Here is a 27,931-nt window from a genome sequence, read left to right on the forward strand (position 1 = left end):
ACTTTCAGGCTTCAAAGCCTGCTAATTCTAAACCGTTTCGAAAATACCCAAGGTATTTTCGAAACTGCGGGGAGCGATTAGCAGGCTTCTAAAGCCTGAACTGAGAAAATGCCTACGTTTCGAAAATACCTGGGTATTTTCGAAACGTAGTCATTTTTGACTTTCAGGCTTCAAAGCCTGCTAATTCTAAACCGTTTCGAAAACACCTAGGGTATTTTCGAAACTGCGGGGAGCGATTAGCAGGCTTCTAAAGCCTGAACTGAGAAAATGCCTACGTTTCGAAAATACCTGGGTATTTTCGAAACGTAGGCATTTTTGACTTTCAGGCTTCAAAGCCTGCTAATTCTAAACCGTTTCGAAAATACCTTGGGTATTTTCGAAACTGCGGGGAGCGATTAGCAGGCTTCTAAAGCCTGAACTGAGAAAATGCCTACGTTTCGAAAATACCTGGGTATTTTCGAAACGTAGTCATTTTTGACTTTCAGGCTTCAAAGCCTGCTAATTCTAAACCGTTTCGAAAATGCCAAGGTATTTTCGAAACTGCGGGGAGCGATTAGCAGGCTTCTAAAGCCTGAACTGAGAAAATGCCTACGTTTCGAAAATACCTGGGTATTTTCGAAACGTAGGCATTTTCCTAGTTCAGGATCCAAAAATACTGAAAGCCTGCTAATTCAATTTACCATTTCGAAAACACCTGGGTATTTTCGAAACGTAGGCATTTTCCTAGTTCAGGATCCAAAAGTACTGTTAGCCTGCTAGTTCAGTTTGCCGTTTCGAAAATACCTGGGTATTGTCGAAACGTTGGCATTTTCCTAGTTCAGGGTCCCAAAATACTGTTAGCCTGCTCATTCTATTCGTCGTTTCGAAAATACCTGGGTTTTTCTCGAAACGTAGGCATTTTGCTAGTTCAGGGTCCAAAAATACTGTAAGCCAACTGAGTCCATAAGAAGTTTCTAAAACGCCCACATAAGGTTCTTTTTTAAACGCAGGCTCAAACTAACCCTGATGTTGTAGATGCATTGACGTGAGTAAAAATACAAATTTTAAAAAGTATTTTCACAAATTGAACTACTTTAGAAGGGAAAGTACAGAGTTGTTTCCCGGCGGATTTCCTACCCCACCAGGAAGTGCCTTTAGGCAGGACAGTTCTTTTTAGAACTAAGGAGTCTTCTGATATATGGGGAAATACATAACAAGCAATATACAACATTATGACTGGTTAAAATGTTCGGTTTCTTTATTGAAATAAAACTCCACCCAAATAAAATACTGGTTAATGATAAAAGAAATATAAAATATCGATAACATTGCCGTTGTACTGATCAGAACTATTTCGTAAATATTATATAAATTGCAAGTTTCAATATAGGCCGATGGTATACTAAAACACAGTGTTTCAGTTACAACTTTAGTTATACGTAAAGGAAATAATTAAAAGCTCTGTTATTAAAAACATTAAATTTTGCAATTGTTGTATCCAACGAGATTATAAACAAAGTTGCACAGGAAAACAAGCGTCAGGCCTCGGATGGATTCCCACAAGCTGGAAACAACCTCAGAACCATCAGTTATTAATTTAGTGTCATTCCTGCATTTTTCAATTCGGAAGAGGGGGGGGGGGGTTTCCAACCCAACCCCCCAAACAAGAAGACAAATTGGGCCTGTAAGAGTGTTAGCAACAAAAGTAACCTATAGTAGTTTAGACAATTTTTAACGGGAATACACAATACAGAACAAAATGGAACAGAGTATCACCAACGTAAACGAAGATTGTAAACAGTAGTTTTATACAATAGACTGTCAGAAAATATTGACTTCACGAACCAGCAGTGAACAAGGAAACCACGTTTGGTGTGTTGGTGTGTTTGTTTGTTTGTTTGTTTGTATGTTTGTTTGATCGTTTGATTTCTGTTTTGGGAGGTGTGAGAAATGGGCAGACGTGTTCATTGATATCAGAATTGATGTTATAAAGGGATAGGTTACGGTAAATCATTGCTTTTGTAATTTAAATATCCAGTTTCAAAAGAGAAACACCTAAAAACTAACGTACGACACTTAAAATGCTTGCGTTCACTTTATCGGGGATAAGCATGTCCACGACTGTCATTTTGCTTTGAACGTGGTCTACGAGATACAACACATTTACACAAGGAAAAAATTAATATTGTTTTTCCCTTTGAAAAATCAGCTAAGCAAACAAGGGATATCACAAATAGTGTATGGAAAATGAATGTCAAAGAAACGGGGTGCAAATCGATTGGGATACACTCTAAAAACGCCCGGTAGCAAAATCGACGGGTCCCAGGTGACCTGACCCATTTCAATATAAGACTGATCTGGATGGAGACTGGTGTTTAGCTCTGGAGGTCGAAGTATTTTATTTTATTTTTTTATTATTATTATTATTATTTTTTTTTTTTTGGGGGGGGGGGGGGGTAATAGATGACAGTGCCGTTTCTCTGATTTGTGTTTGTTTTGATAATGGATGACAGTGCCGTTTTGATACGGGATAAAGGGAGGTTGGAATATTGAGGACGTCCTTGAAAGATCGGTTATTGGTTTAAAAAGTGTGGTACACCAGGGAGACCAAGCTATTAGCTGTTAAAAAAACTAATGAACACGAACCTTTTCGCTTGTATGTAACAAGCAGCACTGTGCATGACCAGTGATAACATGCGCAGTGCAGAGACCACATTGAAGTGAACGCAGTTTTGAAATCTCAACGTTACCAAATGTCTTGATATACGGCTGTTTCATGTCGCCATTTAAAATTCGCCATTTAAAAACAGTTTCAAATTGCAATTGTTACGTGCTCATCACTAAAATTATACTTATATCGTAATACACAACCAACAGGGTGCAGTCTATAAAAATGTGAACAAAATCAATTATACATTTGGGTGGATAAAAACACAGTTGTTGTTATGTCAGACACGTTAAACATGAGGGGAAAATATCAGCCACTTCATCAAACTCAATCAGTTTAAAATGGGAGGGAGATACTTTAAGGGGTTATGCATTGACATCACACAATCGATTAACAAGTAATGTACACATTGGGTTGCTGAAGGCCCCTGTAAATATTTAACCATTTTAACCCATGCAGAAAACAAGTAATACGTGTGCTCTCTTAGTTAACTTTGAAAAGATGGAACGTTCTAGTAAATATTGGTAAAAAATTATCCACATGTGTTTTGTTCATGACTTTTCAAAATTCCTCAAAGTTGGTCCTATTTTATTTGTTAAGCAGTACAAACGTTATTTGCATTATAGTGAACTATTTATAAGTGAAAAGAAATCACTATAAATAGCTCATCTGAGAGTTCAACGGACACGACTAGATAACTGTGCCCGTCTTGTAGTTCTTACTATAAATGGGTGAAAACAAGAGAGGGGTATTAAAAAGATAAATGTGATAACAAAATGACACACCATGAAAGGTCAAACCGTGACACTTAAAAAAAAATGCGGGAAAATTGCCATTTTCAACTTCTTACCCAAGATGCCACTAATGCAAAATCTCATTTGAGTAAACTAATATACTGTTTTACTTCATAATGAAAAAGTGGCACTCGGATATGGAACCTTCAACAAAAGTGCAGCAAATTCTGGATTTTTGGCAATAGTTGCTTGGTTAACTGTGAAGAGTAAGTTCAAGATATGTGTAAAATCAAGTGATATTTGACCCCTTAAGGTCAACGTTTTTCGCAAGTGCCTTACTCATCAAAACATAACTCACCATTAAAAGTACAATAAATTGACGCCATTATAAGGTTTTTTACAATATATTGTAGTATACAACTGTATACAATTAAATGAACGGTGGGGTGGATTGTGGCTTTTCATTTACAGATCAATTAGAAGTACTTTCAATAAAACAGAGCATACAACATAATCTGAAATAATAAGATACTAAATGCTTCGAACTCAACACTCTAATATGAAACATATAATATGAAACAGCAATAACATTTCATCAAACTCCCCCACGAATAGAATCATAATGTTTAAGAAGTACGAGTCAAAAACAACAATTTTAAAAACTATATAAACAAGTTCAGAAAATAATGCAAAAACATAACCTTCTAAAAAACATAAATACTGCTATCTGATAATGCATTTCAGCCCAATTTCATGGAGCTGCTTAAACAGAACATTTTGCTTAACATATGTCCGCTGAGCAAATCTAAGCAGGATACCAGTCAAACATGGCACATATGACATGGTTTCCGGCTGGTAACCTTCATCTGGTAAGCAAACATGTTTTCTGTGCTTGTTAAAGTAGCTCTTTGACATTGGGCACTGATGTTAATGCTATGTACAAGTATGGTTTGTTAATACTATCACAGGCAGTGCACATCTTAAAATAAAATATTAAAAACAGTAAGATACTTTTGTTCCATGTTATAAGTTTCGGCTACTATACAATCCCTATATCCCCTATATAATATCATATCAAAAATATATATTTATTCATGCCCTGATTGGAAAGGGTTTGCTTTGTGTATGGCATCCCGTCACATAATTGATAAAGGCATTACAAGTCCATGTTGCTAACTCATAAAAAATGTAAGCACCGGACTAAACAGGATTGGATAGTTGATTTTACTGTCTTCTCACAATGTCACTTATTTTTTTTTGTAAAAATACTTTTGTTTATAAAAACAAGGTAGATTACTATTTTCATAATAGCATTAAAGTCAGGGCAAAGGTTGTGTTTATCTCAGTATGTTCCATTTTAAAACAATGTACAGCAGCACTACCCTCCTTACTTCATCGTATCAATCAATATCCCAAAGCAGGAAAGTTGCTAGATTTTGATAGATTCAGAGCTGTGCAACTAAGTCAACCATTCATGAGTCATTCCTATCACATCAGAGCTCACAGTAGGTGTTGGTTTTTGCTTTTACTCATTGAGCGAGTCCAAACGTTCTTCCACATAATTGCCCTGTTGTTAATGGTTATTTATTCAGCCAGTTAGAAAAACATATACAATACTTTCCTTTTATGTGTTAACTGTGAGCAAAAAAGAAATAAAGAAAGATTACGAATGGTTTGAGGCAGAGGACCTGGCTTCTTAAAGGAAGAAGTCAATAAAGGAAGAAGTCAATAACAGAAGAACCTCTGAGCGTATAATTTTAGGGTAATATTTCTTTAAAACACACTCACTTTGAATATGTACCAATCAAAGCTGTGAATTCTAACCATTGCAATGTCAAGGAAATTTAATTTAAAATCATAAAACTTTCCATAAGTTGTATATATTTGCCCGCAATTTAGCCATTTACTTTAAGACCAGTACATCATACTATATATTTCAACCTCATGCAGCAAAACCAACTTTAATAAAACACAGTAATTCTCTTCTCTCACCATAACCAAGCTCCCAAATCAAGCCTTTGCTAATATTCTGTACCACCATTTATTGCACTTAGAAAAGAAACCAAACTACGGTCTGAAAATCATTAACATGACTTTGCTCTTACAATGTGTCCTGGTTCATGTTTTGAACTTTTGAAAATAAAGAGTTCCGTTTTTGTTTTCCTTTACATTGAAAAACCATATGGTTATGAGTTATACAACAGTTGTCCTTTGGTGAGTTTTGTATGTGCACATTTTAAAACAACACTACACATCTTTTTCTTGCACCTGAGAGGATATTCGAATATGAGAAGAATGCTGTATCTCACAAAAAGAAGATCCAAGATGTAGAGAAATTGTATGTCACTGTATTGAACTTTTTCCACTGACGGGGCCAAATGATTTTGCCACTGACTCACCTCAAAATGGTTCAAACAAAAACAGAAACAAAGTCACTTGTACACAACTCTGTGTCTTTGTTAACAAACAAGTGCAAATATACAAGGCCACTCTTTTATGACAAATGCTCAGCCACTTTTGGTGATTTCTTTACCCTAACAGACCTACTGAAGTACTGAGTACACTGAAAAGGGGGTCTATGTTTGTTGTTGAAAAGAACATCAAGGTATTCTCCAACTATGTTTAACTGTTAGGGTAATGAGGATGACAAAAAGAAACAATTACAGTCCTTAAGCTAAGATGGAAGAAGAATTTCCTGATTCCCACTACCTGTAATCCCCGTCCCAATATACTTTGCCAACATTATTTTCTTAAAAGTACTGAATATACACTTTTAGTATTTTTTTTACATAAATATGTACAAATTTTTAGTTTCAAACAATATATACACACCTATTAAATATTTCTTAATTTTTTTGTGCAAGTCCGTTCCCCTAAATGCAAATGAAAAAAGCAAGAATGTTTAAATTCGTTAATTCTGAGCTGCTTTGAAGTGATTTAAGACAAACAATTTGAAGAAACCCAGATGTTTGTTCGTAAACTGAGACACTGAAACGTAACTTCCAGTAGTAATGCTGTAAGGCTATTCCTAACTGCATTCTGAACGTTATTCAGGATATAATATAGACGCTAAAATACAATCACTTGATCAATTAGGCAATGGAATGCAAACAAGCAAAACAAGAAAACCAAAGTTTTTCTGTTTTCCAACACGGTGCACAGTATCAGATAGTTTGTGTTCACATTAAGAAAACAGTGGTACAAATCTTAACACTGTAACAAGTAAAGGCCCGGTCCCACTGCAGCGATAACGAGACTGATAACGAGAACGACAACGATAGCAACGCAAAGAGAATGCATTCCATTGGTTGAATGAGCGTGTGCGTATTCTGCAATTCAACCAATAGAAAGCGTTCTCTTTTGCGTCGTGATCGTTATCGTTTTTGTTATCGCTTCAGTGAGACTCAGACTTAAGTGATGTGCATGAATGGTACATAAACCTATCCAAGGAAACAAAATCAGTGGGCAGACAGGTCGGATGGAAAAAAGGGCATCTCACCAATAACATGGTTCATAAATGTCAATGCTTGATATCTTAAAAACTAGAAAGCTGTCAATTTGATCTATGGAAGTAACTTTGAATTGATCTGAATGGTGTTTGATCATGGTTTGGAGATAGGAACCTTACCCAGTTATCCGGACATTAATAATGGAAACATCTGGACATGGCTAATTGCGTATCCAATTTTCTTTCGCTGACAAATTTCTCTACGGACAGCTGGATCGTTTACAGATATTTGGCCAAAAAGAGAGGAGAGCCAAAACATAAACAGCTGGTATTAATTCTTTGATATTTGAAAAATTGTTAATTCATTTAGGGGGTTAGAACTGCATTAATTTAGAGAGTTTAAAGATAAAAAAAAAACATTCAAAAAAAAAAAATTAAATAATTATACATCTGAGGTGGTTTAAAACATTTTAAAAGCAACTGGTACATGTGTTTCGCCATTGTTGGAGTTACATTAATAGAACTCACAGATAAAAATGACAATAAAATCTAATTAAAAAATGTTGTTTGATTCATGTGGAGCGTGCACAATTTGCCAAACATTAAGCACCAGTGTAAAATATCTGCACGTGTTTTTAAAAACTGAATACAATCACAGTGTATGTTACAACCCGACTATTAACAAAAACACATCTCGGTGATTCCCTGCGACCTTCGACGTGCTTCACCTCATAACCTGGTGATGAACCCTGCCTCATTGTCAATTTCGCTGGGTCGTTTGGAGTCCTGACTCTTGAATGGAGAATCACTGATGATAGTGGTGGGGGATGTAGTTCTTCCTGGGCTGGATGTGCCATTGACATGAACTGAGTCAAGTGAGTTTTCGGGTGAATGATGACTCTTCACTGGTGACCCACTGTCATTACTTGATGCCTCCGTCACATAACCAGCTACCTTCATAGTGGGCGTCTGGATCGGAGCCTTCTTTGGGTACCTTCTCGTTTGAGATGCTTCTGGTGTGATGACCGGGGAATGCTGCGGAGAGCTCGTAACTTGGGATTTCTGTGGTGAACCCTCAGGTGATGGGACGACAGCGTCTTTTCTTGGCGATTCCTCCGTTGATCGTGTCGGTGACGGAGGCTGTGAACCGGCTGACTTTGGTGAACCATTACCAGGTTCATTACTGGTTCCCTGTGATGATGATGATGATGATGTCTGAGCAACTGGACTTCGGTGGTTGACCTCGCCGGTCTCTTCTGACCTCTCCTTGGGATTTTGCTCGATGACTACCTGAATCTCAAGGTTACCATTGGTGTTCTGGTTGGCAGACTCTGGGCTCTCCTGATGGGCTGGGGTACCGTTACTATGGGCAATGATGACAGGTGTTTCGGATGAGGATTGATTGGCCTTTAGATCCCTCATGAGCTGCTTACACTTTGAATCATACTCCGACTCCAGCGCCGCTACGTGCTGCAAAGGAAAAAAAAAACATTACACGATGACTTTACATTTTACCACAAAGGTAAGAAACAACAAGAATTGTCACCACTGGCTCAGTAATGTTTTTGCATCACAGTATACATGTAGGTTTAAACGTCACTCAGTTTCTCGAACCCTGGTGGTCTAGTGGTTAGACATCTGCTCTAGCAATGCAAAGGTCATTCATTTGAATCCCACTCGAGTGATTTGTCTGTGAATATTGTTTTCTAAACCCATTGTTCTTGGTAATGTATGCACGCAAACATTGTACATTATCTGGTGAGTCTGCTGCCACCTAGCGTTACAAGGTCTCCCGTTGGTTCAGTTAACAAAATGCATTCTCATTCAGGGACACTTGATAAAAGGAATGACATTGTCAAAGATGCACAATTTACAAAATCTTGAGAAAAAAAAACCATTTATTTCTCTTACAGAGTCTTCCTCCGCTGCCAGCTCTTCCTGTAGATCCTTCATTTGATTCTCCAGCTCCTCTCTTTTCTTCTCTTGAATCTCATGCAACTGAGAAAACGAGAAAACGAGAAAACATGGAATCTTATTGTTTCAAAAGTTGCAGCAAATTACTCTTTCTTTAGAGTAACCATTAGTAGGATTTAAAACTTTGCATGGTGGAAGTATAACTGAGAGAGATTTGCGGTAACACCATGTGAATATCTCTTATGAGTAGTGTTGGTTCTGAAAAGAACCGGTAGTTACGACTCAACATTTCAATCAGTATGCTCAGATCGTCTGAAGGAGAGTAATCCTAAAAATATTGGTACTTACTGTTTGTCTAGATGCTACTGCTTGCTGAATGTATTTCTGTTGAGCTTCTCTCCGTAACCTTAAATAAACGACAAATATCAGACAATTTTACATCAGCTGCTGTTCAATGAAGAAATTCACAATCTGAATGATCTGTGCATGATTTTTTTTATCAGTAGGCCTAGTTGAAGTGTGCGACTTTATTTGACCCTATGTTAAAAAACTGTAAATTTGAGAACCACTAGTTCCTTAGTATTAAATATTTTTCTGTAACTTTAAAAGCAACGAATTCCACAAGAATTCCACATGTACCTATGATGAAACCCAAAATGTTTGAATGTAATCATTTCGTTCTTCGATTGGAAACAATGCAATTAATTGTTTTGCTGTTTTATTTAAACAAGGCAGCCTATTCAATCGAGGTCCTGTACTAACAGATTAAGAAAAGGGTACAATATATTTTAAGCAAACAGAGAAATCAACAAGTTACAGCAAGTTATAAACCAATTTTAAAAACACTGAAATTGTTAAGGGGTAAAATGCAACACAGTGTAAATGAAACAATGAATAAACAACATTTATGCCAGTAAACAAACAATGAAAACAAAGCATACAATAAAGTCAAGCACTAATATTAAAAACAGTATAGTTTGACAAAAGCATTTATCAAAGTTAAACAAAGAAAACCTGCAAGAAAACAAAATGTACCACAAGATAAATAAACTAATCCAAAATAACTATTAACGATTCCTTATGGAAAAACAATAGATCATCAAATGTATGTTAATTTGTAATCTGGTAAAAGAGGAAATTGCCATACTGGATATATAACACAAACAAAACTCCTATAAAACGCACATGGTACTGTAATAGGGCCTACTCGATGGATTGGAAATGGAAAAACTTTTAGCAGTTTCGAAAGAAGACACGATAATTTGGTCCTTGGAAAAAAAGTGGGAAAGACCAGTCTTCTCACTTTTTGTATCTCAACATATGCATAAATTAACAAACCTGTGAAAATTTCAGCTCAATCGGTCATCGAACTTTCAAGATAATAATGAAAGAAAAAATACCCTTGTCACACGAAGTTGTGTGCGTTTAGATAGTTGATTTCGAGACCTCAAGTTCTAAATCTGAGGTCTCAAAATCAAATTCGTGGAAAATTACTTATCTCTCGAAAACTATGGCACTTCAGAGGGAGCCATTTCTCACAATGTTTTATACCATCAACCTCTCCCCATTACTCGTCACCAAGTAAGGTTTTATGCTGATAATTATTTTGAGTGATAACTGCCTTTAAGATGTTTTTCAGGCTATTTAATGACAAAATTAAGGACAACAGGATTTCTCCAAACTGTACTAACCTGTGGAGTTCCTGTTTATCTCCTCGTCTTTTACTCATCTGCTTCAAGTCCTCTACATTCTTTTCATCAAGCCTCTTTCTTAATTCAACCTCTTCCCTGCAAACAATCAAATACATAACCTTTTATTTTGGTTGATATTGGTGTTTATTTTTAAACTTTAAATTTCATCAATCTTTGTACAGTCACATGCAATTTGGCCTTTTGGCCACGATTTGTGGTTTTAATTAAATTAAATAATAAAAAATAAATTAAAAGAAGCAAAACAGTAAATGAGAAAAAGATCACAAATCTCAACTCATGTTAAGGGGAAGGTACACGTTTGGTAATTGTCAAAGACCAGTCTTCTCACTTGGTGTATCCCAACACAAGGATAAAACAACAAGCCTGTGAAAATTTGAGCTCAATTGGTCATTAAAGTTGAAAATGATGAGAGAAAAAACACCCTTGTTGGACGGATTTGTGTGCATTCAGATAGTAATAAAAGACTTCGGGCTAGAAGTCTGTTATTATTTTAGTAAGAAATTCCCTCTTTCTCAAAATCTATGCTAATTCAGAGGGAGCCGTTTCTCACAATGTTTTATACTATCAACAGCTCTCCAATGCTCGTTACCAAGTCAGTTTTTAAGTTAATATTTATTTTGAATAATTACCAAACATGTACCTTCCTTTTAAGCTGGCCTAAGTATCATCTCCAAGGATTTTATGCCATTACAAAAGAATGAAAAATATAATATGATCAAAGTGTTGCAAAGCAAGGTATTGGCGCTTACGGAAGCAGGAAATTCTGCGCTTATGTCGAGCGTATTTCACAGGTTAGCTGGGAATTTTGGCTTATGTATGTGCAGACTCCAGGCTTCTAGGCTTTCTTCACTTACAAAGCTGGCACAGAAATTCAGCTCTTGCCCTGCAAGAGCCATGAAAGTGGGCCCTGAGCATGAGTCCATGAGTCCACTAAGCACAGACACGCCAATAGACCTTACGCATGGAAACACACAGATTTGTACTCGCGGCGCACAGGATTGGCCAACCTCCTTTTGACAACGCCCTCCTGATATGACGTCATGTGCATAAGGTCTATATATTGTGGTTATATGAAAGAGCTTGGGCTCCCATGGATTCAACCTACTTCTTGTGTTGTCCATCCAGCTTGGTCAGTTGCTTCTCGTGAACGGCGACCATTAACTCCATCTGTAGTTCATACAGAATCTCAGCGTGCTCTTTTTTCAAGTCTTTCTCATTGGTGTAATGTTTCCTGTAGAGCTCAATCAATGCATTCTCTTGGGCAGCTTCCTTCTTCACGATCTTGAGGAGGGTCAAAAGATAAGATTCGGATAAGACACCAGTAGCTAGGAAGGTAATTTTATTGCCGGCACCTTTTATTTCAAGGTTTCCTCACACCGCTAATTAATCGTTTAAAAATTAGTTTTAGCTGTTGCAAACTGCTCACCGACCAAAATGACCAATAGAATAAATGTAAAGAGTGGTTAATGGCCATAATATAAACAATTGCTTGTATTTGTTTATTTATTTATTTAATTTATTCAAGCTTTACACCATAAGACAAATTCAAAAGACAATCAAAAACAGACAAAAGACAACGAAATCATTACAAGAGTAATGCACTTACAAGAATAATACAAAAAGACAATGTACAAAAAGCATGTGATGACACAATATCAATTCAACAAAAGAGGCACCCTAGAAGGGGGAAAATTAGGAATACAAGGATGAAAAACAAGTATAATATGATTATATATGATAGTCCTATACCTAGTAGAATCAAACTGGTTTACTCTCTTCAGAAAGAGGGTAAAACATTGCCAATGAAGATTATGGAAATGATTGAAAACAGACCCAAGTAGGATTTGGAACTTTGCATGGTGGGAGTAGAACCAGGTGAGGTTTTGCAGTAGCACCATGCGCCAGTGGTTGATAACTCAACAGTTCAATCTGTATGCATTGATTGTCTTCAGTTCCGACTTCGGCCTACAGGCTTTACCGAGCTAAGCCCAGCTTATCCTGTTCCTATTGCTGTTTTTGCACACCATTGAGCCAAGCCCAACTACCAGTTATCTCCACAGCAGAACTTAAGCAAAGCCCATGGCCCAGAATCCTCCTGAAGATGATGAGAGCATACTGACGACACTCAAAAGGGATTTACCCATGGCGCTACCGCAAAACCTCACCTGAATACAGCCTATTTCAAGTGTTCTAAGCTACAGGGATTGAGTTTACACAGAAATTTTACTTATTGTACTTTTGTTGCTAGAAAACTACTGAAGAAGGAGAAGGCAAGATGAGTTGTAAGCATGATGATGGATTCCTAATCATACCTCATTTTCTTTATCTCGTGTGAAACCATCCAAGACTTCATTGAATTGCTGTCTTAATTCTTCTAGGTTACTGTAGAAACAAAGAAGTCAACAAATTGTGTTAGGCTCATCAATCATGGATGTGACCAACTTAAGAAACGTTAGCTACAGCTGAGGCCATTGACAGGCGCATCAGAAAATACCCATTAATGGAACACAGACATGCTGATTTTGTCTCCATATTCACGAGCGCACATGACATAACAAATTTATCTTTAAGCAAACTTGACATGCAACTTAAAACAGCATATTACGCAGGGTCTGATATAAACCCTGGTTTTATACCTTACTGCTGTTGCTATGGATCGACCAATCAGAATTTTTCAGGCGATTTGGTAAACATTTGACTAATTTCTTGAAGGCAATGCAACTTAATTGGAAATCAGATTAAAAAGGGAAGAATATCATGCCTGTTAAAAGTATCTCTTGACATCCATCATTCTCAAATCATTCCTTCAACTTTGTCAAATACCCATCTCTTAAAAACATTTTAAAATAACAGATTTCGGGGTTGAACAAATAAATATTTACTTGAGTGGGATTCAAACCATCGACCTCTTGATTAACGAGTTGGAGCTCTACCAAGTCAGCTATCTTGCCCTATATTGGTGGTCTCTCTATTTCGTCAATATTTTTGATCGGGGGTGCCAACAACAAAAAAACAGACATTTATTATTTGATTACTTACAGGCCTTTCTTGGCTGCTTTCTTGATCTGATCAGTCTGCTTCTTAGCGAGTGACTTATAAGCCTTTTGGTGGGATTTACGTAGTTTGCTGATTTCCTTCACGTGGGATCTCTTGAGTTTGCTCTGTTTCTTCTCCTCCTTCTTGATCAATTTTTCCAGCTCATTGTTCAGACGCTGAACGACTTTCTTGTATTTCTAAACATTTGGAATCAAATCAAAAAAGAAACTGTAATATTGCAGCTTTCTCTAGATAACTGTTTATAGAGAAATTGTGTAACCAACAACATTTTCTTGACATTTTCATTGAAACAAAGCCATTTCCACCATCTACATGTACAACTTCCAATGAACTTCAAATGAAGGTTGGCATAGTGGTATCTTGTCTTGCCTTCCACCTCTGGAACTCATTGAGGATGATAATTCCAATTACGGAACAAGCAAAAGCACGATCCAGTTGCAAAACTAAAGTCACGTCTCTCCCCTGCTTTCTAAAAATAATGAGGGTCTGACAACTGAAGTTGAAAGTTATCGTTTAAATTTGAATTCCTCACACTAAAGGGGCAGTTGCTATATATGTCAAAATGGTTAAGGGCAAGATTTTGCATTGCAACTTCAAGATGAGCAAACCCTGGTACCTCGTTTGTACCATACACATTCATTCAGAATTGTGTGTTGGTGTTTGCAGTCTCTTGCATAACTATGCAAATGCTTGCCCGAATCAGGTGACTAGCAACTCTCTCTTTTGTCTGAGGCATTCAAGTTTAAGCAATGGGAGACTTTTGGGACGCTTGGTGGCAGCAGACTTACCAGGTAAAATCCATTGTTCTTGGTAATGTGCGCGTGCTCAGAACTACGTAAACAATGGAAATTTACCTGGTAAGTCTGCTGCCACCTAGTGTTCAAAAGTCCCCCATTACTTGTAACTCAGCAAGTCATTGTACCGGACGGTATTTGAATTTAACTCCTAGTTGGCTCATTTCCAAACAAAATTTGATAAGTGATTTTCTTAGATTGCTACTATCACAAAACAATTAGTTTGGAGGTTATTTAAATTTAATGACTGTAAGTTATTATTATACCTACCTTGTGTTGTTTAATATCATCTAGGGTAGCAGCTTGTATCTCCTCTGTAAGATTACACCACAAATTGAAATATTAAACAACTGTAGAGTATTGGTTATGACTCTATTCTTAGTTTACCATTAAATCTTTCTGGAGAGCACTTTTTAAAAGAAATTAGTTCCTGGTGCACAAGTGCTTTCATAAAGTTGTGTGCATCTCTTTAAAATGATTGTTTCATCAAATGTTTTGTCCATTTCCAAGAACAGAAATCAGAGTTTCATCAAAGCGCAAGTTAGACTAAGGGAATCAATGTGTGGTGAAGAGGTTTTCAACTAGTGGTTTAAACCCCCCGAGGCCTGGTTCTTGATAAGACGAAAGTCAAAAGATTAATTTAAGATGGGTTAGAAAGGCTTTTGTTTTTACCATGATTCAAAATCACCACAAACCATGATAGTCCCATTATGCTAAAAAAAACAGCCATTATAAATTTTAAATGTTCATGGGTCAAGAATTTTTTCCACTTACAGTTGGGTTAGCAGTTTGAACACTTCCTGAACAATATTATTATGTTAAAATTTAAATCTGTGGAATGAGAATTTCCAAGATAAATATAGACGTGTGCTGTGCATGAAGATGAAATTTGTAGACACAAGAAAAAAAGCTATTAAAGAGTGACAGCAGTTATATCAAAAAGAAAAAACACGATTAGCCAGTAACACATTTTGGTTTTACCCTTATACCGAGTTTGTTAACACTGTTTACTCAGCACTTTCCTGACTTCTGTGAAAAAAATCACAGGATTTGAACTGCCTCTAGCTACAGGGCAATCTCGGTGGTCTTGATGGTAAGACACTGCACTAGAACAGCAAAGGTTGTGGGTTCAAATCCCACCCGGGTAATGTGACTGTGATTTTTTCACAGAACTCAGGAAAGTGCTGAGTGAACAGTGCTAACCCCCATCAGTGTAAGGGTTAAAACAAAATTGAAATTCTTTATCCCCGATGCAAATTTAACATCTATTAGTCAGTAATTGATATACAGATTGCACATTGTATACAACACAGTCATGCAAACTTCACTCCATGTCAATATCATGATTAAAAGCCACAGTTTAACAAAGAGAAAAATACGCTCAGTGAGTCTACATAGTTATCAATGATACTGTAAAAAGACTGGGCTGCTATTATCTAATAAGTTAGTTCAAATTTTGTTCAATAAGAGACTCATTTAATAACAGAGGTGCAACGAGGGGCTGGAAAGCCATATCACAATTACTTTTTTCTCCGAGAATTTCGGACGCCAAATTTTACTTTTACTTGAGCGCAAAAATATTTTACGCAACACAATGCAATTTTCTCACATTCAAATTTGGGTGACTGCACATGTAAAGAACATCTAAAATTCTTGAAAGGTTTAATTAGCACACACACTTTGATGAAATGGTAAGGAATAAGATGTAACGCAACAACAATATTGCTTAGTGATAACCATGCAAATATTCAGACACTGGAAGCTGCTTCAGGGAATAGAAGTTCAGTGTGCTGTATATGAAATGTGAGTCATAATCTACTTGTGCACTAGCTTGTTAGAATTAATCACTAGAGCTATTAGACTTCAGACATCCTGAACCTTGACACAATCTAACACAATATTAAATAAGCTTGAGGATTTATAAGAGAAAGAAAGAGCATCCAGATCTGCAAAGGAAAGCACAAGATTTAGTGACAACCGTTAGCTGAAAATGGAGATGGACACAGATTAGATGTAGGGTATGATTTCAGTCTGACTTCGCTAAGAGTCCTTGCAAGGTTTAACTTATAACCAGGTAAACAGAGAGCTGGAATAGGAGTTATTAGAAAGTGGACTCCTCATGCTCCAGTGTTGTTATACAATGGGAATAGACTAGCAGTGTGTACGAGGCAGAAGCTGGCTTGCTCACAAAGCAGAAGCCGGTTTGCCTAGTTCTTGCATTCTGATCTACATTGCATAAGATAGTCATGAGAAATGAGCCCACAAGCAGCAGAGCCCATAGCATATCCACCTTCTTAATGTACGACTTCCTTGTATTTCCAATGAACTTGATGAATCAAATTACTGGCACATGCCAACTGCTACGTTAGTCAGGTTTCTTCTTCACCTGCTGTTAATGTGTCTTGGGTTTAAATTCGGTGATAGTGATGTCAATTTTCCAAGACAGACTAAAATTGAGTGTTTCCAGAAACGCTGCAAAAAGGCCATTATATACAAATACAATGTGGAGACAAAGCCTACCAATACCATGGCAACATAGTAATAACTAAGGATTGCACAACAATTTGACTGCAGTCTGTAGCAGCATGCAGTGGAACATTTCTAACTACAATTCTCAAAACTACAACAATTTGAACAGTTTGGCGGGAGTTGATCAATATCTGAATCAATCGTCTTCGAGGTCATTCTAGGAATAAACCTTTACTAACAGAAGAATAGCATGCTGTTTATCTACTATGCTAGATCATTCCCAACTCATGCAAATGCAATGTGCTCAAAACTCATGGCTAAACCAACATAGGACATCGATTCTAAACACTCCAAACAGAACTGGTCCATTATTAAGTGCTCGTTTTTCTTACCTGTTAAAAAAAAAAGCAAAGCTTACAGAATGTTTGTGTCTAGATACACCACATACGTAGAAAGATTCAGATGAAATTTGGGTCAAGTACACAAGTTAGCTTCCACCGAAATCGTTTTGGTTTAGCTTTCAGAAATGAAAAATGTACAGATTTAGGGAAAAAAAAACTTCATCAAGCCAGGAGTTTTATCAAGCCAGGAGATTTGAGCAAAAGCAAGTAGCATGTCAACTAAGATGCATGCTGCCACTACGAGTGAATATGTTTAAATACACTGAGCCATACAGATCCACAAACCAAGTTACAACACTCAAGTAAAATCAAGAAGTATTAGAAATGATAAAGAGTTGCTGTCCTCATTAACCTACTGAGTACACTGTTTATTGAGGGTGAGGGTAGGGGGTAGGGGAGTGCTGGAGAAGCAGGGTAGTAGGGGTGTGGGAGACTAGGGGTGGCTTCATGCACCCATCAGTACCTGATTGACCCAAATTGGGTGCACTAATGCTGCGACTGTTCTGATTGAGAGGGGAGCTCATGGATTCCATCTGAAACTGGGCAGTGCCCAGAGATCTGGATCTGGGCATGGCCATGCTGTCTGCTTACAGGAGGCGGCAAGGGGAGAAAAATTATGCAGGAGAAAAAAATGAATGAATGAAACGTAATAAATGACTGAGTGCATTATATGTGGGTTGAAAACTCGAGTCTGCTTGCTGTATGAGAATCTATTCTTAGTGAGCCATCTTAAGTATGGGAGAGACTAACATCATTATTTCTTGTAAACCGATTCCATGACCCAGCTTTTGAATATGGTAAGGGAAATATCCAGACCAAAAAGATTCAATGTTCCCCTTCAGCGTTTTTCATACTAACTCTCTCTCATACTTAGGAAGCTCACTTGAGCTAGGGTGACACTTCAACCGTTACAAACATTTCTGATCCTTTGATATATGAACTAGAATTACAGAGTCGACCTCCAGGTGTAAAATTCATTTAAGTACCATGAATATTCAGATGACAATTTTATCAGGTGACAAATGTATCTTTGGCTCAATACCTTTGCATATGATTCCTTTAAATGGCAAATAAAAACAAGTGAAACAAATCATAAATATTCATGTCACAAAACAATAAAAAATTTCATTAATAATGACTGGACCTTGAACAAATAATTTTGGAATGATAAATGATTAATGTAACCGCTCTTTTGAGATGATTTTACATTGCACAATCCTCTTAAGTGAGTTAATGATGAGTCATGAACTAAAGTAACAAGCTATCATACAATAAATATTTCCTGAGATATATCATTATTGTCCACATTCGAACCCGGAACCCTTGATACTGTAAGGCAGAATACTGGTAGTTGTTCATCAAGTTGTCTTAATTCTTTTTCATTTAAAAAAAAAAAATAAGGGAATTTTTTCAAATGATACAACTCCCTGATGAAAAATATTACGCGATAAGTTAATATTGAATTAATTTCCACAAGAAAGTTTTTTAAAACTACAAAACTAGAAAGCAAAACTTGTGACTTACCGCCCAGCGAGGAGGCAGGAGTAAGTACAGCCATGCTATTCTGAAGTTTAGAGCTGGATTTCACGCCATTCTGTTCAGTGATGGTGTTCTTACGGTAGGCCCCGGTGGTTGTGCTAGGGGCGGCTGGGGTGGTTGAGGCAGGAGCGTCCGAGGGTTTACGCTCTACAACGCCCTCGGCAACCTCCGGAGTCTCCTCTTCCTCCCCATTCTCTTGGTCCTTAGAAATTAAAATGTTAAGAAGATTTTTTTAGAAGTAAAGCCTGACGATGACCGGAGGAGGCTAGTCAAGACCAATAAGAACTCACTCCGCTGCAGTGAAGTTCATAACAAGAAGTCCCCTCGATTTTCACTCTTTTTTTCCCCCTCCAAAACCTGATGACTAATGAAGCTGAAACTTCTACAGGTAAATTATATCACACACATCGTCGTTCACAGTGGGTAAGGATTCATGTCACTGCCAAAAACTTGATCTACAAAAGGTATCAAAACCCTTTTACCCCAGGGCTCGATTTCACTAAGAGTTAAAAACTTAAGGCTAGTCTTAAGTTAGGACGAGTTACTCATCCTAACTCGAGATAAGAAATCCACCCCAGGATAATTAACCTTTGCACCCCATACCTGTGGCTTCTCTTGTTCTTTGACCTTAACCTCCTCTTCCTCCAGAGCCTTGAGCTGAGCGGCTCTCTTCTCCACCTTGCTCTGATGGGCGATGGGATTGGCCAGAGCATCGGCAAAGTTGATCATCCCTTCCGGAACGTAGTCTTTTACCCTAATGTTGAGGAAGAGTGTAGGGAGCATCAGGGGCTGGTTGGACTCGTTGCACAGGAAGATGTGGCGGTACCCTAGAAGGAGAGTATCAACAGACAAGACAGACAGTCATGGGCAAATACTTTTGCACCTCATAAGGCCCTCCCCAAAAAAACATGTTTAGCGTCCCTGCTCTCTTCCTTTTTAGAGGCCGTCTCCATTTTATTAATATTTTTTCACGAAAAAAAAACAAAAACATTTTAATGATCTCATACAAAAACAAATCTCTTTTGAAAAAAAATCCCAGCTGGTTGTCCTAAAAATAGGTGATGGGCGACCATTTAACAAATAGAAGGAAAAAAGGGCCGTTCTCCTTCCATTTTTTTTAAACGGCAGGATGCTAAAGATTTTTTTTATTTATTTAGCCTAAGTCAATCATGGCATTTTGTGAGCTTCAATCGGGTTGATCTTGGAGTGAACTGCATATCCTGGTAACATTTGTCTACTCCAGAAAATGCAAAAGGTCATGGATGAAATATAACACAATATGGAAAGCACTGGACAGTGCTATATCTATACTTCCTTAAAGGCAGTGGACACTATTGATAATTACTCAAAAGATTTATTATCATAAAACCTTTCTTGGTGACGAGTAATGGGGAGAGGTTGGTAGTATAAAACATTGTGGGAAACGGCTCCCTCTGAGGTTACGTAGTTTTCGAGAAAGAAGTAATTTTCCACGAATTTGATTTTGAGACCTCAGATTTAGAATTTAAAGTCTCGAAATCAAGCATCTGAAAGCATACAACTTCGTGTGACAAGGGTGTTTTTTTCTTTCATTATTATCTCGCAACTTCAACGACCAATTGAGCTCAAATTTCACAGGTTTGTTATTTTATGTATATGTTGAGATAAACTGTTGAGAAGACTGGTCTTTGACAATAACCAATAGTGTCCACTGTCTTTAAAAAGAAAAACATTAACAGCCATGATGCGTCTTGGGAGAATAAAAAATAAAAAAAATAAACTTTTTTCCAACGGCAAACATAATCGGAAAATATCAATAAAAAGACTCAAAGGATATGCATGGTAGAAATACAATAACATAAGAAATTTGTGGTGACACAATGTAGATTAATATCTTTTGAGTATTGATGGGCTAATTGTTTCGGACAGTATACTTTGGTGTCAACGTAAATTTCTGATGCTATCTCACCTGGTCTGAGTGATTCCACAGGTAGTATTCTGTGTCCAACCATCTTTCCATTGTCTTCAAACACTGCAATACGAAGCATGGCCAACTCGGGCATAATAACCTACATGGAAGGAATGACATAAGAAAAAATTGTTTTTCAAAGAAATATGAGAGTGAAAGTATACCGGTTCTCTGCCATTCACAGGTTTATTTTAGTTTAATTCTGCATGGGAATGAGAAAACATGTCTCTGGCTACAAGAACTTTAATATTTTTTGTTCAGGAGCCATTTTATTGCTTACAGCCTTCTGTTACTGGGAAAGAGAACTCTGTGGGCATTGACTGTATGGGTTTTCCCTGGAATAATTCTCTGGGGTTTTCCTCCCACATCTAAAACTGAAATTTCTTCATTGTCTTCTCTCTTCTCGTTTGGCTCTAAAGAGAGTGTTGAGGATATATATCCAGATCCAGATGAAATCACCTTCGCCCTGCAGAATGAATTCATGTACAACTGATGAGGTGAAAACTGTGAGGTACCTTTCTGAAGACAAAGTGATCACCATCGAAGACGGGATTGATGGAGTTAGAACTGGATGACTTGGTCTTGTAGCGCCTCCGCACCGTGTCAGCAGGGAGGCCAAACATGTCCACTTCTACGTATGTGTTGACCCTTCTATCACTTAAGAATTGACCACTTATGACCTGATAGGGGAAAGGATACAATTTAAGGCATCATTTCTGATTCATTACCTGGGCAAAATTTAATATACCTGTGAGCACAAAAACTTGCTAAGCACAGAATAGTGTTGCTTAGCAGAATCAGGTTACCAGCCCAAATTACATTAAGTTTTTATTGTTGTGGCTGGTGCCCAACTCAATTTTTGCTTTGCAAAGAAATTTGTCAAGCAGTATTTTCTGCTTAACAGCTTTATGAAATTGGGCCCTAACAAGTAGATGCAGTCAATTCGGCTGGGTCCAAATTGACTGCTAAGGCTGTTGCTGCATGTCAACATGGCGATCAATTGGCTTCAGCATTCCTGAAGACCTGGATCAATCTTTGCATACCTTCTAGACTCAACGAACACACTAACTCAACAATAGTTGTTTCTCGTGCCAGCATGTCAAAATGAGACCAGAATATATATTTTGAGCCTGTTTAAAGGGCTTTGATACCTTTTGTGGATCAAGGTTTTGGTCCCTACTCACTGTGAATGTAGATGTAAACTGCTCACAAAAAGTAAGGAAACTTTTTTCAATTCAGTATATTTGTTATTATTTAATACTCTCTTTGTATTTGGTATATATCAATGCAAAGCTGAACTGTTCCTCTTAAAAATGATACCACATTTGCAATGAATACATGTTGCTGAAGTTGGCTACATGAATAACAATGAGGCAAAGTCACAAATCAAATGTGCCAAAATTACCGTTGTCTGTGAATGGTCAATAGGTAATGCTCATTAATCAAACCGATCAAGCTTTTCAGAACCATTACACAATGATTTGCACCAGTGAGATCATCGGACACAATTTACCCTCTTCTCATGAAAAACACCTTGTTTGATGGGTATTTGCAAGACGATATTCTACAGCCGGATGCAGTCCCATACTTGCAGACTTTGGCCCAAACTCCATCTTTCAAGATGAAAACGCTCGCCCCAATCGAGCCCGACTGGTGACTGACTACCTGAAAAATGTTGGGGTGCACCGGATGGATTTGCCCACTAACAGTCCAGACCTGAATCCCATGGAACATCTGTGGGACCAGCTTGGCCTCGCTGTCCGCGCCTGAACCACCAACACATCAACTGTGGCTGACCTAACCAGGTTCCTTAATGAAGAATGGAACGCCATCCCTCATCATCAGTGCATCAAAAGACTTGTGTGCAGCATGAGAAGAAGGTGCCATGCTTTCATCAACGCCTTCGGATCATCCACTTGTTACTGAACTTTTTGTATCAATAAAGTGTATTAAGATCAGTAAGTTGTCTTGCTCTATACCAAATTTCTTGTCTCAATCAAGTGAATTAAGATCAGTAAGTTGTCTTGCTTGTTTGAATTACAGTGTCAATTCATACAGTAACACAAAATTTGCTAATTTTGGCACATTTGATTTGTGACTTTGTCTCATTCTCATTAACGTGGTCAAGTCCAGCAACATGTAATCATTGCAATTGTGGTATCATTTTAAAGAGGAAGAGTTCAGCTTTGCAATGATATATACCATATACAAAGAGAGTATTAAATAATAACAAGTATACTGGATTGAAAAAAGTTTCCTTACTTTTTGTGAGCAGTTTATGTAGTATAGTCGTCAAGTTTTTGAGAGAAAAAAAAAGTGAAAATCACAGAGCAATGTTTTCAGGACAGTCGCATAAATCAGTTGTACATGTTAAAATAATTTTTGTCTCACTGAGAGGTGAAACTGTTTTACTAATTTCTCAAAAACTACAGCTCCTCCTCAGCAAGTACTATTTTAAGGGAAGCTTTCTACCATCATTATCTTTAACCCGTAGAAGTTTCATGCAAATCTGTGGACGGTTGTGTTTTGTGTTGTACAAAAAGTACCCACACCCTTTAATACATTTCATTGAAGAATCCCGATGATTCAAGTCCAACTGTTTCTGCCTGTTACATCCACCATCAATATACTCACTCTGACTTCTACCGTGGCTGCCACTACACCATCCATTGTAGACTCGGCAAACGGATCAAAGAGGCGATCTTTACGTCTCATGAACTCTGGCTTAAGAATGTACCCAGTGCGACCGTTTATCTCAAAATAACCCATATTCAGCTGCATTGGAAGATCTGAAACACAAGAGAATCATGCTGACTATTATTTCCTCTGCTCAGAACTTGAGAAACTTCATCATCTCTATTTTGTGTATTCCATGCCCTAACACTTGTGTCTTTAAGAAAGACAATTAACCATTGCTTCGTCCTTCGGATGGGACGTAAAGCTGTTGGTCCCATGTGTTGTGTAACGCATGTAAAAGAACTCAGTGCACTTATCGTAAAGAGAATGGGATCGCCCCGGTGTTCCTGGCTGTGGCTGCTGTATGCGCCGTAGCACCTTGTAAACCCTTATATGGTGCTACATAATTGGGTCTCAGAATTCATCTCTGCAATAACCTATCTTTCTGAAAGTTTGTATATACTCAGCGCCTTGAGTACCTAGTTTGGTAGATATGTGCGCTATGTAAGACTTTGATATATATATATATTCATATTTTTATTTTCTCTGTTTTTATATACATGTAATTCCATTTGTTGTTGGGGTTTTGGAGGGATGCCACATTGATGAAAGTTTAAAACAAACTTTTGTCTTACCCTAGACGCCCCCCTGCCAACAAAGAGTTATGTCCGAAGATTCAAAATACAAATAAACAAGGTCATTAATGCAGACTACTATTATATCAGGTCAGAAATATAAAGTCATTGGTGTAATTTGTAAGAGTTTGATAAATTCCTTTTGCATATTTTTTAGCTCCTGGTAATTGGGGTCTATTGATCAAAAGGTCTTGAAAGTAATTGTTTGGCCAAAACAAAATGCAATTTTTAAGTCAATGTCTCATTTGTTGATTTTGATCTATTTTTTAATGACCTTTTGATCATTACAAAATATAGAACACTTTAAAGTAAAAGCATTCCCCTTGCCAGAGAAGACACAATTATTTATGTTTGGTCCTACCATTTCCCTTTGATGGACAAGTTTCATCAGCGGTGTGACTAGACATGAAAGGGGGGAGGGGCAGTGACATCTCCTTTTTGTTGTTGGGGGGGGGGGGGCTTAGTATCAAATAATTATTTTATTCATTTTCTCCATCTTATGCTTTGGGTGCAAGATTGGTGCAAGGGTTTTGATTGGGGGAGGCTGATCCAGTCCCCCTGCCTCCTCCCCTCCCCTCTGGCCCATTCCCCTCCCCTCTGGATATATACGGACTGAGTTTCAGATATTGAGAGACATATAAGCAAGCTCAAAGACTCTTTGGATTAAAAATTTCTGCTAATACCACTTACCAAGGGTCTGGTAGTTTAACGCAACCATCTGACATCCGACATTCCAGAAGATCTATATCAAATATCAATATCAAAGTAGACAAAGTGATTAAATTCATGTAAACAGTGTTTGAAGCTTTGCATGGTGTGACAAAAAAAATTACCTATAAATAAATAGTTAACTTGCAGGTACAAATATGTAGTAAATCTTTTTTGTGGGAGTGTTGGCACTGAAACAAGCCAGTGCGGTCTCAACATTTCAACAGTATCATTTGTTTGTCTTCTGGAGAATGCTTGACTGCCGGTGGTGATGCCACTATACAATGTCCTTATTCTGGTAACCAATAACGTTTTTGTTCAGGTTTTTTGGTACTTAAGAAGCTTGAAGTTGGGCACTGTTGTTTATCCTTTTTACCTGTGGCATATAGTTGCCAGAGTCGACCCTTGCTCCTCTTGGATAGATACGGGAAAGTTGTCGTTTGTTGTAGCTGAAGAGTAACAATCAAGGAACATTTAAAAAAAAAATTAAGCTTAGAAGAACAGTAACCTTTTGTTTTGTTAACAGCACTTTCTATTTAGTACGCGCAAGCTGCCTGGCCTATGTACATCCAATGGCTGTTTTTGTCACGATTGTTTTGCAGGAGCTGAACACAGTTCAACTGTTGCGAATTATTTTCGTTTGAGAATTTGTGACGTCAAAATTCAAATCGCATTCACATTCATGGGAAAGTATGAACCAGGTTTTACACTGATGTGTGATAAGCAAAGTATACTCCATTCTATCTGAGTTCCGAAAGGACAAAAAAAACAGGCTACTCGCTTTGGGTTGAAATCCATATTAAAGGATACTTTGTGAACTGGATGGGATTTTCCTTGACTCTATTCATCGCTGACGTCTCAACAAACTCCGATTCCTCTCTGAAAAAAAAAAAAAAAAAAAAAATTAAGAATAAGCTGTAAATAATTGTAAACTTGCGTGTACAACCACGTAATAATTAAATAAATAACTCTACTGAGGAAGCGTTGGCTTGAAAAGAGCCGGTTTGGTCACGACTTTTCAAACAGTATACTCGGCTTATCTTGAGGAGAAAAGTAAATTCACATTCAGCACTTATAAAGGTTGCCAAGTACCATTTAAACATTCACTTAAAAAAACCCAGGAAAACAGCCAAGATAAGAACCAGTTGAGTTTATCTTATGCAACAAAATATATCCTGTTGAGTGAAGAGGTTGCGTTTTTTAATGATCACAAATACTAAATATACATATTTAAGCCTCATACTTGATTCTTATATAGCGTCATATCATTTCAAAGGCACTTTACAACATTGTTATCACTGATCATCGGGCATACTTAGATTACTCGAAATGCTCCCAGGGAGTTGAGAAAGTTGAAGGAGTGGAGTTGAGAAAGTTAAAGGAGTGCAGTCCTTCAACTTTCTCAACTCCCTGGGGAGCATACAATGCCAAGGTGCTTAAAGTAGTGCTAAGAGGATGTACAACACAATACTGTCTCAGCCCTCTCAGGTTCCTATTTATACATTCATAAGAGAAGCGATTAATCCTTGTGCTTTCCTAAGAGACATCAAGTGCCATGACTGGTGATTCAGCCATCAGAACTTGAGCAGGCATGATACTTCTTGGAGGCAACGAAGGCGATTGCCTCCATGCCCCCGGTCATTGCTCTGGTGGCCTGGAAATGCTCCAGTAGAAATTTACAATTTCCTCAAAGGGTGTCCTTTACCAAGGAGAAAATGCATTGGTGCCCTTGCCCTTTCAAAAATGAAGCATACAGGCCTGCTTGAGTGTGATGCACTAGACCGCTGGGCCTGGACACGCCAATTATAAAGACAGGTACCTATTGTCATTACCATTTAACCTAAATTGTGAATTTATCAACATCTTACTTTCTGATGCCTCGAATGTGTGGAAGTGGACAGGCTGAATGTAGTTGACGAGAGCGGACATCTCACGGCCGGCTTCAGCTTCCTGCCCTGCTGTACCCTATCAGTGGAACAACAAAATACAAAATTGTCAGCCGAGCATATTTTCAAGACAAAATGCACACCGACCAATGAGAGACCAATAGACTAATAGGGAGAATGCCAACACAGGGCTGGTATTTTAATCCGGAAGCCATTGGTTCAAGTCCCGCTCCAGCCAATTTGTCTTTATTCAAAACCCAAATCATTTAAAAAGCAAATCGATAACATGGTTTGAGATTCAGCTAGAGTCAACCTATCCTGAACAACTGAAGTCACACTCCGAGGCTCGTGAATTATACCGGAGAGTGGCCTCAAGTTTAGGTCAGTCCCCGTCCATAATGACCTTTCACCTACATTAATATGCAAACGACCGAAAGGGAAGCTGCCAAGCTTCACCTCGGACCAATCAAAATACAATGAAATCATTGCATCCAATGCAATCACTGGTTCTGAAAAGCAAGTCTCAGTCTTTCTGAAAAGCAAGTACCTGTCTTTCTTGCGGATAAGGCCAGGGTTACCAGTCTAAAGTCAACTCAAACTGTGAAACTTTCAAACTCACTTGGCATATTCAAGAACAGTTTAAAAACTCATCATTATAAAGTAGCATTTTGTTAAGTGTATTTTCTAATGATGTGATAAAACTTTCATTGCGTGTTGATTGTTTTTTGTAGAGCAGGGCCATGAGCGCATTTGCAGCGGATACCGCGGAGCTATACAAGTTTCCATTATTCTTATTCTTATTAGTAGTATTAACCTACCTTCTCCCGTTTCTCCATCTGATGGCGCTGTGCCTCCTCTTTACTCATATTCTCCTCATCGTCATCGCTGTCGCTTTCTTCTTCCACCTCGTCCAGCGTGTCGTTCATTCCTTTACTGATGCTGCTGTCAACACTCCTTTCGCTGTCTGTGGAGAAGGTCTTAGCAGCTGGAGTGGAGGCTACATTGGGGAGGAAATGCAATGAGATTGGGGAGAAAGTGGGCAGGGGGATAAAATGACAAACCAGTGAATCAAAATAAGTGATTATTTTGCAAACGGGAGAGTTGTGTGAACAGTAACTAGTTTCCATCAACTGTCCCTCAACTCTCATCCCAAGGGGGTATCTTTTTGAAGTCCTTCTTTGCCCTAAGACTGGAAAACAAAAAAGAAGCGCAAGAATGAAAACTGATTTCCGTCAAGTTCTCTCTTGACAAATTTGAATCACTGTTTTATGATAAGGGAGTTGAACCATGAAAAGATCAGTATAAAAATGTTACACTTTGGTCAGTCAGCTCTAATTAACTTCAGAAGAACAGGAATGGGAAT

General features: G+C 37.8%; 1 protein-coding gene across 3 annotated transcripts; it reads right to left on the reverse strand.

Annotated features, from left to right (window-relative positions):
• Window positions 1–1,599: 1,599 nt before the first annotated feature.
• On the reverse strand, window positions 1,600–27,929 carry LOC117293846 (1-phosphatidylinositol 4,5-bisphosphate phosphodiesterase beta-1-like). Of its 3 annotated transcripts, XM_033776326.1 has the most exons (19): window positions 27,387–27,929; window positions 26,544–26,647; window positions 25,493–25,561; window positions 25,059–25,131; window positions 24,665–24,716; window positions 23,298–23,452; window positions 21,179–21,343; window positions 20,664–20,763; window positions 19,319–19,542; window positions 18,701–18,917; window positions 17,640–17,759; window positions 14,577–14,620; window positions 13,495–13,688; window positions 12,768–12,837; window positions 11,561–11,736; window positions 10,435–10,530; window positions 9,092–9,149; window positions 8,741–8,827; window positions 1,600–8,299 (listed from the first exon to the last, which is right to left on the reverse strand). In XM_033776326.1, the coding sequence occupies exons 1-19, from the start codon at window positions 27,714–27,716 to the stop codon at window positions 7,559–7,561; spliced, it is 3,075 nt and encodes a 1,024-aa protein (XP_033632217.1). In that variant the 5' UTR covers window positions 27,717–27,929; the 3' UTR covers window positions 1,600–7,558. The 3 variants fall into 3 exon arrangements, with proteins under 3 accessions (XP_033632217.1, XP_033632201.1, XP_033632208.1); XM_033776310.1 differs by lacking the exon at window positions 27,387–27,929 and having other exon boundaries at window positions 26,551–26,639; XM_033776317.1 differs by lacking the exons at window positions 17,640–17,759; window positions 27,387–27,929 and having other exon boundaries at window positions 26,551–26,639.
• Window positions 27,930–27,931: the final 2 nt, after the last annotated feature.

Source organism: Asterias rubens, chromosome 1, assembly GCF_902459465.1.
Source record: "Asterias rubens chromosome 1, eAstRub1.3, whole genome shotgun sequence".
Taxonomy (NCBI): Eukaryota; Metazoa; Echinodermata; class Asteroidea; order Forcipulatida; family Asteriidae; genus Asterias; species Asterias rubens.